At 35.8% G+C, this 17953-nt stretch overlaps 2 protein-coding genes across 3 annotated transcripts in view; one reads left to right on the forward strand and one right to left on the reverse strand.

Annotated features, from left to right (window-relative positions):
• The window catches only part of ACP1 (acid phosphatase 1), a gene marked incomplete at its 5' end in the record, with an annotated part of 9288 nt that extends 4504 nt beyond the window's left edge, over positions 1–4784 (forward strand). Inside the window, 3 exons of the mRNA XM_031552257.1 lie at positions 53–114; positions 2501–2606; positions 3474–4784. Coding sequence (XP_031408117.1) covers positions 53–114; positions 2501–2606; positions 3474–3551 — 246 coding nt within the window. The remainder of the gene's footprint in view (positions 1–52; positions 115–2500; positions 2607–3473) is intronic.
• Positions 4785–6943: 2159 nt separating this feature from the next.
• On the reverse strand, positions 6944–17930 carry ALKAL2 (ALK and LTK ligand 2). Of its 2 annotated transcripts, none has more exons than XM_003204467.4 (5): positions 17579–17929; positions 15131–15184; positions 14939–15019; positions 12814–12879; positions 6944–7618 (listed from the first exon to the last, which is right to left on the reverse strand). In XM_003204467.4, the coding sequence occupies exons 1-4, from the start codon at positions 17835–17837 to the stop codon at positions 12815–12817; spliced, it is 459 nt and encodes a 152-aa protein (XP_003204515.2). In that variant the 5' UTR covers positions 17838–17929; the 3' UTR covers positions 6944–7618; position 12814. The 2 variants fall into 2 exon arrangements, with proteins under 2 accessions (XP_003204515.2, XP_010706193.1); XM_010707891.3 differs by lacking the exon at positions 6944–7618 and adding an exon at positions 11218–12264 and having other exon boundaries at positions 17579–17930.
• Between the last annotated feature and the right edge of the window lie 23 nt (positions 17931–17953).

A 17953-nucleotide genomic window follows, 5' to 3' on the forward strand; every position in this document is an offset into this window, starting at 1 on the left:
TTTTTGTAATCAAGCAATGTTTGTGGGCTAAAGTACATGTTTTTAATTGTAGGTTACTAAAGATGATTTCCAGACCTTTGATTATATACTTTGTATGGATGAAAGCAATCTAAGGTAATGTATGAAGAAATTTAGAACAAATTCATATGGATTGCTCTAGTGCTAGCTTGTGAGTCACTTTGAAGACAGAAGTCACATTTTATTGCTCAGCTTGTCTCAGCATTTTTGTTTGTGTGCATACGTGTGTAAATGATAGAAGGATTCTGCACTTCTTACATGTTTAATGAGTTAGAATTCCATGTCTTATTTGTGTGGTATGTGCTACTCTAAATTAAGGAAAAAGAAGCTTAGTATGTGTTATACAAGTGCAACTGGTGCCTGTATAGTTATAAATGAGGAAATAATGTTTTTAGATCGGAGTGATCTGGTTTTCTGATTGTGTACGATCTGAAAGATCCTTTGAAAACTTGGAAAGAATTAAATGTGTTGCTTCCCGCACATGAGCTTTTTTAAAATTGAAATAATTCTAGTCATTAGCTGGGGAAATCTTGCTTCTGCTTCCTATGTTTTTAGTTGTGTGTCTATGAGATGGTTTGAGCTTAAGAAAGACTTGGTGAAATAACTGCTAAGTATAATGGTTTGGATATCATTAGAAAAATTTCTGCTTATTATGTAGATATGATTGAGGGTGAGCTTTAATAACTTAGTGTTTTTAAAGACAGTAACACGTAGCATAACAGGGTTTTACTTATTGTTGTTGTTATTAACATATGAAGACTTTTAGGACCAGCATCTTATATCTGAAGTATCATTTGTTGAATTTTCTGGAGTGTTTTAGGCAACTGCTCTTACAACTTTTATTCATACATAACACTTCTGTCAGGTAAAGAGATGACTTAGCTTATCTATAGTTTCATGCAAATTCTTAAACTGCTGGTACCAAAGTAAATTTTCATTTGTGTATTAACTGCAGAGTACCAGCAACATCAGAACTATAGCAGAATTAAGGGCTTTGCTATGGCCACACTTGTAAATTTCGTCTTGAATGTGCACTCAGTTCAACCACTGTCTTAGGAATGCTTGTTTGTAGCTGGTTCCAGGTACTTATGTCATATCAGCCTGTCATATCAGCCTGTCATACCAGAAAAGAATTTGGGATATCACTTTTCTGTAGTATTGAAACCAGTTGGCCCCTTCCTGTTCATTAACTGGTATGCTAGAAGCCTTGGAGCAAGTGGTTGGACTTCATCATAATCATATGGACTCTTCAAACAAACATAGTTCTTATTCTCTGAAAGTATTTCCAGCATTCACAGGGATACTTTTTGTTAGTTTTAAAAAAGATTTTTTTCTAAATCAATAAAGCACTAATTTCTTATTTGATAGAAAAGTCAGCACTTCTCTCTTTGCTTAAAATGGTATTGTGTTCTCACTGCTATTTTGTCTTTCTTAACTACATGAAATTAATTCCTTCATTAATTATAATTAATTAGAAGTTAGTTTCTTAAAACTAATTGTGCTTACAAAAAAGTGTGTACTTTCTTTTCCTGTGAAGTATAATAAGTACTGCCAGTTGTAGTGTACTTTGGAATCTGTTAAGGAGAATGTTACATCTAATACATTACATGCACATTATCCTAAAGACCGTGTAAAATTTAGAAATACAATCTGTGCCTTCAAAGGCCCTGCTCAGTACTTAACAACTATAAGAATACTCTCTGGGAGTTGCTACTTATGACCAGTTAGCTTTGTAAGCATTGGACAAGTTAAATTCTGATTTGGTATGGAAAGGTCTAATATTATAAAATACTGAACGTGTTCCAGTATGTACCGAGCTTTTAATCTGAAGGTGGTTAAAGGTGCATTTTAATTGCATTTGGGATAATGGATGGCTGTTTGCAAGTTGACAAGGAAAGTATTATTTCAAAACCAGTATGCTTTACCAGAGGGAGGCATTGTAGAAGATAGGGTAATTGCTAAAATATTGCAATATATCAAAGTTAAGACAGATCTAAAGAATCTACTATTCTCTGCAAACTGAATGTGGAAGAACTTGCCCATTTAATGCTGTTTTGTAGCCCATGAGCTCATAAATCTGACAAAAAAAAAGTCGATAGTCATCATTATTTCTGTTTAATTCAAGGTAAAGATGGACATTGAAAATACTTAGTGAATGATCTGAGGATGAAGGTAAACTTGCTGTCTCAAAGTTCTGCCAAGCCTCTTTGTTCTGGCTTTTTTAATAGTCTGGAATAAGTTTACGTGTGCCATTGATAGTCAGTTAAAAAAACAAAATAGGTAACAACAAATGAGAAAAGAAGCACCACAGACTTCACAGAATTGAGTGAGTCCAGAAACTTATTGTTTTTTCTGTGTTCTCTAGAAACTATCATGAGCATCTAATACCGATGCTGAAAAATTCTGAAGAAATTGATGGGAGTTTGTTTTGTTGTTGTTTGTAACATTTTTTATTTCTTTTTTATTTCTTTTCCTCCCCAAGAGATCTGAAAAGGAAAAGCAACCAGGTTAAAGACTGCAAGGCCAAAATTGAACTGCTTGGGGCATATGATCCACAGAAACAACTTATTATTGAAGATCCATACTATGTAAGAAATTATTTTGGTGGCTTGATTAAAACTTGTGTATGTATAGTATATAGTCTTGCCAGATTCCACAGTTCTTATGTAACATATGAGATGTACATATGTATATTGTATATCTATCTGATAATATACAATATAAATTATCAGAATAGGAAATGAAAACATGTCTTTATTCATTCCATTTATTATTACTTTAGTAATTTAAGTTCATAATACACCTACATTTTGAATATTCAGTGAAGTCCTCTGTGGTCAATTTCCATGCAAAAAGAATGTCGTCACAAAAATAGAGACCAAGACGAGGAAACGGTCAAAGAATTTGAGTACTATCAGCTAAGAGCAATCACTTAAATTAGGATTCTTCAGTTTAGGAAAGAGAAGTGGATGAGGATGTGGTTAAGGTTCTATAAAACATTAGTATCATGGGGAAATATCAGGAATTGCTATACGTTACATAAGAAATAATGAACATCAAATAGATTATAGGAGGTAGATTCAAAACAGAATATTTGTTTCCACACAGTGCTTTGTTAAATAGTGAAACAACATGACAGGATAATGTGAATGTAAAAAAAAAAAAAAAAAAAAAAAAAAGTAAAAGAGAGAGAAGAAACACCCCCAAAATGCTTGCAAATTGAATGAAAAAAACCAACACCAAGTAACAAAACTGACGGTGAATCAAAGTTCATCCAGGACTGCTGAGTACAAAATCTGTTAGTTCAAATGAGGGGGGAAATACATTAAAACTGTCACCGTGTCTTTGTACTGTTTTTGTTGTTTTATTTGCCATTATTGACAGTAGAAAAGACATTTGCAAAATGAGCCAATATGACTATTCTTACCTTCTTTTTCCTCTTTTTTTTTTTCTAGGGGAATGAAAAGGACTTTGAAACTGTTTACGAGCAGTGTGTTAGATGCTGTAAAGCATTTTTGGAGAAGCCTCATTAATGTTTAATCATTCTATTTCTAAAAGAAAATAATTAGCTTCTCCTGAAATATGTAAGCTTTCCTTGATTGATGTATTTAAATTGTAAAATTGTGCTTCCTTAGAAGAACAATTCACAACTTTTTTCAGTTTAATTTTTTATTGCAGTTTTTCTCATCTCATTGGAAAAACAGATATTGTAGATGAACCATTTTCTCACATACCAATGTAATAATAAAGTACTTGTTGACAATAAATTTAATCTGTAAACTCTTACAGTGCTTTCTCAGAAGCACTGAAAAAAAAAAAAGTCTTGCTTCTTTATGCGCTATACAGAGTCATCAAGAAGTTGTCTCATTGCGCCATTAGTGAGTTAGTTGAAGCCAACTTTCTGCAGGTGTATGTGAAATAATAGTTCATGTATGTTAATGTAGGCTTGTCATCCCAGTATCATTAGACAACTTTCAGAAAGAAGCTTTTTTATATTGAGACTGGTGAACTAAGGAAACTGCCTTCCCAGGACAGGAGTTGTTCTTAGCACTATTTCAAAGTTCAAGCAAGCAGAACTTGTTATCAGGATCCTGTGAAAATGGTTTGTTATTTAGGTCTAAATCTTCATTTATCAAAGAAGAAATCATTTTGTGCTGATAGATTTTTTTTTTTTTTATGCTCATTAAAATGAAATCAGTTCGGAGATGGTCACTGATGATGGTACGAAGACTTCTCTGGTTCATCTTCCTTTGGTCTTGGGGCCAATTTGTAGCACACTGCTGTACATAAAGTAATATAGCACTTGCTTTCACAGTAGAACAGTTCAGTTTAAAAGTCTAAATGTGAAGTGTATATTTTATATCAGAAGTAAAATATTCAAACATTCAATATTCCTATATGAGTGGCAGATGATATTTTTGTATTTACTCAGGAGAATGGATAGCATCTCAAAAATGTTCTTTAAGAATATAGTTCAACTGGAAGACAGTCATAAGACTGTGATATAATTTGAAGCTATATGAAGGCAGTAAGTAAGAAGTTGTGCTCTTGCACACACAAAAAAATGGAATGCATTATGAAAATCTACTCTTATTTGTCTGAACATCATCCTCAATTTTTGCTTTATGCAGAAACGTGACTGTGAAATGTAATTAGATCAGTAATGTGACTGATGCCATCTTTTCCTATTTCGAGTAATGCTGATATTGATATGAACAAGGATTACTACATGATCTGTAAAACTGTAAAATTTGCTTTCTTATTTACTTGTGTTGCATTTATTTTTCTATTTGCCTTCCAAGCTGATAGGAACAGCCTCTGTATTTGTCATCTGCTTTCCTTCTGGGAAAGGGATGCATTTGGATAGAGAAGCCTGTTCCCTTTAGGGTTGAAGGAATCTTAATGTCACTATGCATCTAACTGCAGCCTTTACAATTGGGATTATATTCTATAGAATCATAGAATGACTTACATTGGAAGAGAACTCAAAGACCATCTAGTTCAACCTTCCTGCCATGGCAGGGTTGCCACCCACTGGTCAGGCTGCCCAGGGCTCCATTCAGCCTGGCCATGAGCACTTCCAGGGATGGGACATCCACAGCTTCTCTGGGCAGCCTGTGCCAGTGTCTCACCACCTTGAGTGAAAAATTTCCTCCTAACATCCAGTCTACATCTCCCCACTTCTAGATTAAAGCTGTTGCCCCTTGTCCTGTCACTGTCTATCTGCTTGGGGACTTTTCTGGGATTTTTTTGCTGTAAAGCAGCTAGAATATGTGTTAATGAGATCTCTGATCTTTTTGCTAAAATTTCAGTTGGATGTAAAACTTAAGAACCAGTTTACAGTAAGGGAAGTGGTAGATGGAACACTTGGGTACAGAAACTAGGATCTGTGTGTATTACTGGATTACCAATGGTTTTGATTTTTTTTTTTTTATGAACTTGCTAGGACTTTGCATATTAATAGCTGTTTCGCTTCAGGGACAAATAATAATATAAACAATATCTCAGGATAGGTCAAACATGGACTCTGAAAAATATGATTTTCCATTTATTTTATGAGTACTTGAATATGGGGAAATGATGGGCAGTTAGGGACAAAACATCTAAATGAATTTTTTATGCAGCAGCCTCAGGAGTGGAAGTATTTAGGCACAACCATTGTTATTTTCTGCCAAAAAGACCATTTAAAATATGCCAGTGACAGTAATAGACCTCAGACAATTAAGAGCCCGATGGGTTGTGCTTTCCCATTTGTGACTGAGTAGAAACAGAACCTATAGTTTCCTACATGTTGAAGTTCAGATTTAGAAGTCTTAACTCTGTATCTTTGGTCTGCTGGGGTAACAGAAAGGAGATAGGAAGACATGGTTGCTATATCTTTGCCTATCTTTGCTAGGCTTAGGAACTTTTCTTTAACATGATAAGAAATCAAAACTATTTGTGTTAAATTTAGTTCAGATAAAAGTTTGAGCTATGTTTTCAGCCTGTACAGCGTTGGCTACATAATTCATCAGTTATGCTAGGAGATAAAAGCTCATTCATTCATTTATTTAGTCCTTCATTGGTTTCTTTTGGAGGAACAGGAGGAGAGCAACATAGTATGGTAAAGGCATTTGTAGAACGTAAGAACATAGAATAGGAATTGCCTTCTGGAAGAACATCTGCACAGCACCATAATTAAGCTTCCAAGAGAAACAGTGAACATATGATGCACAATTTGTGTATTAAACATTGTACATATTTACATTATTTTATGTTATATTTTAATACTGAGTGAAAAAAATGTAGAACTGACTCCTCCAACCCGTGGACTGTTTCAGCTTACATAATAAACCTGCACCCAAGACTAAATAAAATCTGCTATCCTATGGTCTTTTTCTTCTGTTACAGCCGATGATTTCTGCTAAAACTAGAAAAAAAACTTCCACAGAATTTAATTTAACAATTAATTTATCAAACCTCTAAATAAATTACCATTTTCCTTTTACGGTGCTTTTTTTCTAGAAAATTCTGATTTAAGCAGATTTCAGTCCTACTGCAAACCAAAATAATCATACTAATTTAAAATCCCTATTATGGGTATTGTGTGAATAGACAATCCTACAGCACCCGGCTATCGATCAAGCACTGTGCAGGGATTTTGTTTGAAACAACCATTTGTCATGAAGAAGAAGTTAAGAATTCTGTATGAAATTGGAGCAGCCTTGTGGTCTGAGCATTTCGTGAGATTTTAATGCAAAAATCTGGCAGTTCTCAGAAGTCCACAGTCCAAAGTACTGAACTTCTCCAAGGTGAGTGTTCCTTTCTTTCTTAACGAAGCAAATTGTCATTGGAAAGAGACTTATGTGTGGATCAATGATAGTAGCTACCTGAAAATTGCATCCGATTATCAGATTCAGTGAACAGAAAGCAAATGGAGGACAACTTAATACCAAACACTTTATTACTTATGCATGTTATTTACATTATTTACATATTGCACATTAGCTGGAATGTTTTATACATTTATTATATAAAGTAAATTAATGGCAGCTTGTGTTTGTGTACAAAATCCATGCTCCACTGTCCCCAAAAATATTTCTACTTGGAATTACATTTCTGGTTGTCATGCAGTTAGTACTCCCAGGGTACAATGTGACCCCAATGCAAGTTTGTTTTAACCAAACTTTAAAAAATTTGCATAAGCATGAAGGATATCAAGTGACCACAACTACTGTGGAAAAGATCTTTAGTAGTTCTAAATGTACTAACAAACATTCCTTAAAACTGTAGAATTAAGCAATAGAACATCAATTTTCTTGGTGAAATATTTGTGTTTATGTAATTTTTGGCAGCATTACACATCAGTTGTGGTGTGTTTTTAAGTATGGAACATTATGTATTACTGGCAGTTATGCTACTGTAAAGAGAATGTCAATCTGCAAACTTGACAACATACAAAATACGTGTTAGAAGAATTATGGGAAGTAGTCAGTCAATTTGCAAAAATAAATCTCTTGTTCACAATGGAATATGTTATAAAGGTAATAAGTTCTATTTCCCTGTTGGTTTCCAAGGCACTTCTCTTGATTCTTGATGTTTCTTTTAATGGTAACAGTACCTGGTAGATTAAAAAAAGAAGAAGAAGAAAAAAATTGCCTGTCATCATTTTTATACTTAGATAAAAGTGTTTAAGGATGTTGTTAGCATAGCTAAAATAGCAAATAAATAATACTGGAGACTTCGATAATAAATCCTCACAAAGATCTAATATTGTGTGTAGCTCTGCTAAATTAAGTGTTTTGTTTTGTTACTCATGGCTGAGTTCTGGAAATCATTCTTGTTTTTGTGCTGGTTCATTTCAGGTAGACAGAAGGGACTGGAATACTACAGTTCTACCAGTTGATAATATGCTTGTAGGTAAGTTTAGCCTGTACCTACATCTGCAGCAGTGAGGTCAAAAAGTGAATAAACAAGGATAGCATTGATAGATTGCAAATTTCTTTCTTAATGCCTTGCTATTGGGAAGCTGTTGGTACAATGTTTAGTAATATAAATCATCTAGGTAAGGTTTGAAGGATTTAGGAAGGATGTGATGTTTCATTGGGCCTGTTACTGAAGAAATTTGGACTGATAAGAAACAAATCAAGTAATTTCTTGAGATTCAGTCATACAGCTATCGCTCCTGGAATCTGCAAATAGTGAGGCAACACAGAGTAGAAGCTGCAACAGGTCAATTGCTGCTAGTTCTAATAACTTTTCCCAGAACAGATTCTTGGAATGAAATTACAGCCATTTCTCTAGCATTGGTATTAAAAATCACTGTTAGAAAATTTCTACATTGTGTATGCACATGTATTGTCTTGTGTAGAAATGTTAATTTAAAAGTTGTGCAGTGAAGCCTACCACAGCCCTTCTCTCCAGTCCTTTAAGCTAGCTGAGAAAATGTAACATGACCATCACTATGTGTACGTATCCTGAAATCTATCTCAATAACTTCTATGTTGACATTTTCCACAACTGTATAGTGATGTGATAAAATGCTGCAAGTAGTATCTACCCAACTTCATGTGTTTCTAAGACCACCTGTTAATGCCCTTATTGAAGGAAGATGCCCTAACTAGAGAAAAAAGGTATGTCTTATGGATGTCAGATGTGGAAAATAAGAACAAAACAGGAGTGGATCCTCTAATACTAGAGTTCTGCTGATGCCACTTTTCATAGTTGTAATTTTCATATTTTGTATCTGCACATACTTATCTCTGTCACAATCACTGTGAACTCTGATATTTTGAGTTTCTCTACATTTTCCACCGCTTAAGTGTAAGTTGTAATGGTATCATTTGAATGCAAAGTCAGACTTGATGTAACCCATTGAAAATCAAGCTATTGATGCATACAGAAATACTCGTTAGTATTATTTAAGCGTATATTTAATTCTGCAATGTTTTTGAAACTATTAGGAAATGTAATAATGTTACAGACAAGCTTAATGTAATTTAGTTTTCTTCTGGCTTTGTGGATAGAACAAATATTTATTTTATGTCCTTAGAGGGGAAAGCAATGTAAATTTTGTCTTGCATTTTGATCTGTTTTCCATATGTGTGTCCATACTGTGCTCTATTTAAAGTGAAAAGTGATGTCTGAAAACAAATTAATGTGCTTTTAGTCTGATTAGAGCGTGATATGACTGACAAGTTAAACACAGAATTTAATAAATAGTTTGTTCATTACTAATGAGAATATGCAGCTTATCAAGGCCGGAAAAACTAGAACTGATTGAACTTATTTGAACCTGCTCTTGTACAGATACCTGATCAAAATCTGTGGGCCTTAGATGCTCAGTGCTCAGGTAAATTTCAGTACATTTCTAAATCTGTAGTTTTAGTTTTCTAAATCAGAGTTTTAGCCTTAATCAATCTGTTGCTGTACTTTTAAAAATTTCTTATAATCTGTGTTACGTGCATCAGTCTGGAAAAATTAGACTGGAATTTAGGGTAGTCAAGTAGTATTGTTAGTGGAGATCCTGAGTGGTACTTGACTGCAATAGGCATACAGCTCCATTTTCTTTGACTCTTATTTTTTGTTTTCCTTTGCTAATGCAAATAATAATAAACATGCTGTAAAGGCTTATTACTGCTTTTCTCATTTGGTTCTATTCATTATCTGTGCATGATGTTAATTCTGAGAAAGAACAATACAAGAGAGGAAGTTAATGTTTTAAATATCAATATAAATTGTAAAACATTGCACCAGTAGGGCTCTGTGGCAGAATTTCCATTTGCTAATATCTGAAATTCCTTTTCCTTTCCCATCAATCAGTGCCTAGATGGAAGGTGCCTCTAGTGTGAGCATCAGGTCACAGAAATCTATACAGCAATGATAAAGCTGTTGGTGTTACATCTGGTGCTAGCCACAGATATCCCCTAGTAATGAAAATTCAAAATTACTAAATTACTTGTTAACAAAGTTGAATGATACCACAGTGGTAACCAAGTTTGCAGGCTACCAGCTTAGTTCAAAGCAGTGGTTCTGATAAAGTCTTAAATTAGTTTCCTTGGGAATTATTTCCTGTCACTAAGCAGAAGTGATTTAATGTGTCATGAGAAGTTGTATGTGACAGATCAACATACTTTCTTGAAAAAAAAAAAGTTTGTTTTCACTGAATAATATGCAGAACTCACATCTGAATTCCAACTTCACTTCCTTTAAGAAATTAAAGTGTCTGTGATGTTTCTTCAGTGCACTTGGTCTTAGTGTGAATAAGAAACTGTAAAAAAGCAATTAAAGACTCCTGTTCTACAGATAGAAAACACTTGAAGCAAAACTTAAGAACCCAATATTTTTGCTTAAAGATCATTTGAAGTAATGCTTATACAATATGGTGTACATGAATGGGATGTCCAGTGTGGTATTTGTTTTCTCTTTATGTATTTAAAGTTTCCAAATTTCTCTTGTACTTTCAGCTTTCTTAACGTACATTTTGAGTATGGTTAATGCATCTTAAGAAGTTTACAGTTTTTAATTTCCAAAGACATTTTATTTATCAGTATGCCTTAGCTTACTATGATTTTATAAAGAATCTTCTACCTTCTTATGTATATATATGTATATACTGTATAACTAGTTTTATCTTATTCATTATTAGCAACTGAAGAAACTTAAGGGAAAAAAAAAGTTAATATATAAGCACTTGTGTGCAAGCACTTAGAACAGAAATATGTAATCATACACTCAGTTACAGTCTTTAGTCTTATGGTACCAGAAGGTGTTAAGAATGTATCATGAGATCACCACTGGTCTCTAGCAAACACGTGGTCATGAAAACGGGAGAGTGCCAATAGTAGCACCTTGTGGTTTTCAAACAAATGTAGTAAAATGTGAAAATGGTAAAATAAAACTAAAAAAAAATAATAACAACAACAAAAAGTTAAGAGGGTTAGAGAGTTAGAAAAGTTTCTTTTCTATGGCTGCGTGTTTCAGTGACATCAAGTCATCTAATAGTCATTAGAACTTAGAAACCTTCTGCTTTGAAGCTGGGCTGCTTTAGGAAGTCAGGCAGAAAATACTAACAGGAATGTTAAAGTTAGCTTAAAGTCAGAATGCTGAATTGCATCTAATTATTTAATATATTATCTCTGCTCTTACCATTAAAAGAGTATTTTTAAAAATCTAGTTGGAACCTTCTCTTGAAAATTTAAGCAAATTACATTTTATTTAACCACAATGGTGAAGAGAAACTGAATTTATGAAACTGAATAGCTCAATTATGTTTTCTCACACTCATCTTTACTTCCCAGTTCCTTTTAGCTGTTCTTGTAAATTATGTTTCTTTGGTCACGCATGTTGCTCTTTTTCAGACTCTGACCAAGAAGCACCTGTATGCCTCCAAATGTGGGGTCCACAATTAGACAGAGTATTCACAGTGATTATTTCAGGTGTTTGATAAACAACGTTTTCTTTTATAAATTGTATCTTGTCCTTTGCCTTGTTTTCAAGTGTGACACGATTGACTCATGCTTAGTTTGTGACCCACTATAATCCCTACACTTTCTACAGAACTATCTATTTAGTAATTCATAACTTGACGTGTATTTCTGAAATTGACTTCTGCTCCTTGACTTCTTAATTCTGCTTTCCCCTATATTTTATGCTTGTCCTAAACTATTCAGCTCAAATTTCTCAAGATTATTTTCAATTTCAGTGTTCTTTGCTGGTTGTGTCTGCTACTCTGCTGTCATCAATAAGTATACTAACTTCTACTAAAAAAAAAATAATGAATGTGCTGACCAATGACAAATCTGTAATGTAGCTGTGTGACCCTGTTCAATACAGTCTTCCAGTTTGACACTGCAGCACTAATAATGTGAATGGTTTTCCAAACCATTTTTCCATTTATTTAATAACATCACTGGCTTCTGAGAATGCCATGCAAAATAGTTTCTGTGCTTCAAAAAAATAAACTAAGATCCTTAAGAATTATTGCTTTTCACTTAAGAATTATTCACTTTTACAGTGACTCTGTAAGATATGTGTCTTCTCATAAAGTATCTGATAACATTTGTTACTGACAAATCCATATGGGTTGTTACTTATTCCTTTGTCAAAGGTCACATTTCTGTCTCAAGCAAAGACTGAGGACAGAATGTAAATTTGTCCTTTTGTATCGGTTTTGTGTCAGTCTTCTAGAAGTACAGATCATTTGGAAGAACTGTTTTTTGGAGCATGCTGAGATCCTCAAAGTACTTCTAGGAATTAGTGGTACATCTAAGCAAAAAGGGAGAGAATAACCATAGGCATGAAAATCCCAAGAAATCTGGGCAGCTTAATGTTAGTTTATCAATGCTACTAATACATTTTAAGTACCATAAAAGCACCTGCAGCCTATCTGCATTTATAAAGCTGTCTTGCGTGTAGCTACTTATATATTAGCTTATGCTAAAATGTACCCTGTAGATCTACAGCTGCACTCATAAAAGGGCTGCTGCTGCCAATATGAGTGATTGTATGCTGAATTAACTCTTGAAAAATAAGCTACAGCTGTCTTTTGTTCTATAACAACAAATTCACTATTTTCTAACTGTATAATGCTATAAATAATTCACAGCTGATGCATGTGGACTTTTATATAATGATTTCCAGTAGGGGGTAGCCTTTATTTACTGCCACTGTTTGCCAGATTAAGCTAGTTACTCCAGATATTCTGAAAGAGGAATATCTTATCCAAAGAAAGGTATTATGAGTTTTCATGTATGAAACAAAATCCACAGCTATGCTGTTCAGTAGAATGTCATTACTGCTCTTAGAAAAGCTTACCTTATCCCTCCATGCACATTGGGCTTACTGCCAACCGAGTAAGAAGCCTGGCACATCTTTTATAGTCTGTCATGAAAAAAGAGCATAAATGCAGGCATTACTAAAGTAACCGATTTTGCTTTTAAAAATCAAAGTCAATAAAGGTGTGCAGATTACTGCTGTAATTAAGTTTAATGAACAACTTAGTTTGAAACAGTATAGAAATGTGTTCCTTGGACTTAAAAACTTAGTGTGTAAAAACTTTGTAACTGAAAGTTGATCACAACAGCAGAATAAAGTATCTCCTAGTTGTTAATGCTACAAAGCTACCCAAAATACTAAAAGTTATGACAACAAAATAGTTTTGTGCTGTCTCCCACGTTGTTGCAGCATCATAGATGCTTTTAATTTGTCTTTCAAATGCAAAATAATAATATAGAATGAACAGTAAGCTTAACCTGAAATCAGAATATTATCAGATATTATCAGAAAGTAATATCCCACTGCGTGTGAAGCATTAAAGTTGTTTATTTCAGGTTTGTAGAAGACAGTTACTTTAAGAAGATGCTGGTCAGTCCAGTCCAGTGACTGATGTTAATTTCCATTTGGCATTATTTTTGTTAATTGGTAACTACATCCTACTATCCTAGAGATGCTATGTTAACAGTTTTTTATCTCACAGCATAGATATACTATACAACTATCACTTGTACAAATTATCCTCCGTTATCCAGACGCTATGTCTGGCAGGTAAATCACCTGTCAGAAGGAAAAGGCTAATTCAGACATAAAAGCCAACTAGTTTCTAGCTTCACAGCTTGAAGTATTTGTTAGTACAGAGTCAAATGATATTTGCAATGTTATCCTTATGAAAAAAGTAATACGACCATTTCCTTATTTAAAACACGTTAGTTATGAACAACTCCATCTCCATCAATGTAAACCATTACATTATCTGTAAATCTTTCTGTTTCCAAGGCAGTCTTAATATGAGGCCTTATGAATAGGGAGAAAGTCTGCAGGTCTTGCCCAGTATGTCTTTAAAATATATTTAGCTGAAATATTTATTAATACTTGAAACTTGGAATCAGGAACTCCTGTTTCTATTCCCAGCTCTGCAACTGACCCAACTGGTTGACCTCAGACAAGTAAAATAAAGTGTGCTTCCATTCTGAAAAGGCTGTGCTAAAACTGCATCTTATTCAATAGGTCCATCTTGGTATGAATCTGGAGTCATGTCTACAGAGTGATAAATGTTGATTTCTGATTTAAGTTTCTCTATGCTGCCAACACTGGTGAGATATCATAATATGAATTTGCTTCTTTGTACCCATCAGCTAATTTTTTTGAATTTTTCTTTTTTCATTAAGCCTTACAAAGTTTTATTTTTGTAATTTACTGAAGAGAAAGGTTGCAAAGTCAACGTGACTGACAGACTGGTGACTGAACTTAGAAAATATGTGATGCCTTTAAAGCATGTTATAGAATCACATAGCAGCTGAGGTTGGCAGGGCTCTCTGGGTCCATCTGGCCCCACCCCTGCTCAAGCAGAGACACTCAGAGCAGAGATACCCAGCACCACATCTGAGTGGCTTTTCAGGGTCTCCATGGAGGAGATCCTGTACTTCTGGGCAACCTGTGGCACTGCCATTATGTGTTCTACATAGATAATTAATGAAAAGGAAATAGCCCCAGCTGGATTCCTGTTCCTATTTTGAATTTGCAGCACTAAAAGTTAAATATGATAGGTTTAGGAGACAAATCATGTGATCCTATGAAAAACATACCTTTGATTTTGAACAAAAAGGGTGTATGTATAAATAGCTGAGGAAGCAGGGGTTACAGTCATTCTGCACAGTCCATTCACAGCTAAAAAGTTGTCTTGCCATTTCCCCTCACTGTAATATTAATGCTGAAGAGCACTGCAAGAAATACACTCTCACAGAATCACAGAATGGCCAGGGTTGGAAGGGACCTCAAGAATCATGGATCTCCAAGCCCATTGCCACATGCAGGGCCACCAACCTCCCCATTTAATGCTAGACCAGTACTCTCGCACTGTGTCACAACTGCTATTCCATAGAGTTACTCCACTTTAGAGTTCTCTGTTGTTTTATGAAAATTAGCCTTTGTTTTTAGCACTTACAGGCTGGGATGGTGCAGTCCCTTGTATTGTGGTAAAGCCGATGAAAGTGTTTACTGCATTTTGGGCTGAAGTAGAGTGGACCTGAAAGAGAAGGAAGAACTAACTTAAGAATCACCGTAGCTTGCAGGAGGAATAGCACAGCTTATGATATGAATGCAAAAAAATGGATACCAATGCAAAATTAAAACATACCTGTTAAGTGTTTTAAAAACTTGTCTTTCATCCTCAGATCTCTGGGAACTATTTCTGATGGAAAGAAAAAAAACATAGTCACTGCTGTAGGGATGGTTCTTGGCAAGTATGGGAAAAAGGAATGAATTCTGACCAGCACCTCTTGACAGATGCACAGGAGTCAAACTCATTCACACACAGTAGGCCGAAGGCCAAACACTTGTTTTACCTTCAAAGCCACTATCAAACACACTGTGATATGAAACAGGTGATGTCTGTGCAGTCATCAATGGTGTTGACAGATAACCAACAGTCAGAGTTTAGCTCTCCATAAATTGCGTTTTCCCATTTACCTACTTTAAAACAAAATTTTGATTCACAGTTACCAAGAAATGGATTATTCTAATACTGGTAAGGATCCAAAGGTAAATTCAGGTTTGGTTCCATGCCTCGTCTTCCAATTTTCTTATGCAAACAGTCTTTTGTTAGAAGTGTTTGTATGAGCACTGTCCTGCTGTAATCATGAAACTGGATTGATCTACTTACAGGAATCTTTTTTTTTTTTTCCCCCTCAAGCTGTAAATAAAATTCACAGGAAATGATTCTAAGCAAATCGCTCTCTTCTGGCTCTCTGTATTTGTGGTTTACCACCTTGCATATTGTGTTCAGCAGATGGCAAAATGAAACTGGTTTACTGAAATCCATTTTAGCCCTAACCCTTCTCTGTGTCTTCCTGATTTACAGCTATCTTTGATTGCTTTCCGTTAGAAACTCAGTGCTGATAGCAGAGTGCTGCTTGTGTATGATACCCTACGTGGTACTTTATTTATTTGACCATAAATGCTTCAGCAGCCTTTTTCATTCCCCTGCCACCTCTTATCAGATATAAAGCAGAGAACATTTCCATCCAGATCTGATTCGTTTCTGAGGTTAGACACTTCTCGAAAGTCATTCTTCATTTACTTCTAACTTTAGTCAGTGTAAGTAAAATTGACCTTACCGTATTTGACCTAATTATGTCATGAAAAGCATTAAAACCACACATCCTCCGCTCAGAAATTTCCTGGGGGACAGACTCTCTGGGAAAGTGATGCCAAAACTGAAATGAAGAACTCTTAAGCAGTAGTTCCTTTCCCAAGTTGCTGGGAATAACTCCGTTATGACAGGATGAAAGCTTCTCCTGAGGAGTCAGTGACATTGGTACCGATGTTTCTGTTCTATATTGGTTTTACATCTACATAGATAACTGATCAGTACAAGCCAAATGTTTTGCACTGGTATGCTGATGTAGGATGGCCAAAAACTGCTAGTGTTTCAAGTTGAGTTATGCACATTAGGCTTCACTGCTCAGCCTGGTGTAACTTTTTAACATTTATAAAACAACATGTTCTCACTGCTCTGATCTTAAATGGAACAAAATTGTCTTCTTTTGTATACTGGTTAATCATCCAAATGGAGAAATAACATTTTCATGACAATCGCCAACAAATGCAAATCATGAGGATATTTGAATATGAGTGAGTAAAGAAAAGGTAACAAAGGAGCTCTATGAGATCAATAAAGGCAAAGTAACATACTAGCAAAATAAAAGACAGATTGGAAAAAAGTGAGCAGACATCTGCTGGAAAGTATTCAGAAAGTCACTTTCAGTAGGAGGGGTAAGATAAGCAGCAATGCTCCAGGGGTTTGGGAGCGAACAATAAATGAGACATGGCAGCAGAAGCCACATCAGCTTGCAGCTGGATGCACGGAAGCACACTGTGAAACCAAGCTGTGGACTTCCACCACCCCTTTGTGTTTGGTATGACTGCTTCCGGGCTGCTGCGGACATCCAGCCCTGGATGGGCTTCTTATGGACAAATGGAACCTCATGGAGGTCACAGAGGAGCCACTCAGCTGAGCAGAACTGACTGAAGGAGTGACTCAAAGCATTCAGAGCTTGCGTGGTGACAGAGGAGTACTCTGCTGCAGTTCCCTACCACCTATCGAACGTGTTACCCTCAGAGTACAAATGGGACTGATTAAAGCTGGGCAAAAAGTTAAATGGAACAACAGAGTTCTTGGTATCTATCACTGCATGGACATAGAATCCTGCAGGGGAATCACTACTAGAGTGATTTCCACTTAAACCGGGCATGTTTTAAAAAATGTAAACTAACAAGAGAAAGAACATTTTCGTAGCTTCTTTGATCTCACACATTTCAGTCTTTTCCCTCGTTAGCAGGTTTTGTTCAAAGCCCACACACAGGAAGTCAGACTCAGATGAGTACACTGTCCAGAGGGTATGAGACTTAGATGTGAATGGAGTTTTTTCTATTCCAAATGTGCTGCCTGCATCAGTTTCTGATACAAAAGTGAGGCTGCAGGTATTCTGGGTGGTGAATCCTCGGTCTAAAATTGGTAACCTGATGTCTGATTCCCCAGTGCCCTGCGGAACGACAGAGATCTAAGCCACGGGTTGGGACTTACCAACTCTCTGCTCATCCTGGTATCCTCCGTAGTCAGCCACTTCCCTCCGATCCAAGTTGTAGTCGTGCTTGGAGAAGTACTGCACCCCACTGTCCTTCTCCAGGCGGTACCTCTTCAATTCCTGAATGATCTCCATGATGAGATTTAAGAGACTTTGCCTGTCCTTCAGATCCCCGGCGTCGGTTTTCTCTTTGCAATATCCCGCCGAGAGCACCAAGAGCACCAGCCCCAGAAGCCCAGGAGACCTCAGTCCGCTCATCGCCAGCTGTCCTGCGGGCTGAGCGCGCCGACGGAACGGAACGGAACGGGAGCTTCCCTGTTTCACTGCGAGAGAACAACAGCGGGAGCGGGTCGGAGGCGGGCGGCTCACGGGGG

Source organism: Meleagris gallopavo, chromosome 2 (assembly GCF_000146605.3).
Source record: "Meleagris gallopavo isolate NT-WF06-2002-E0010 breed Aviagen turkey brand Nicholas breeding stock chromosome 2, Turkey_5.1, whole genome shotgun sequence".
Lineage (NCBI taxonomy): Eukaryota > Metazoa > Chordata > Aves > Galliformes > Phasianidae > Meleagris > Meleagris gallopavo.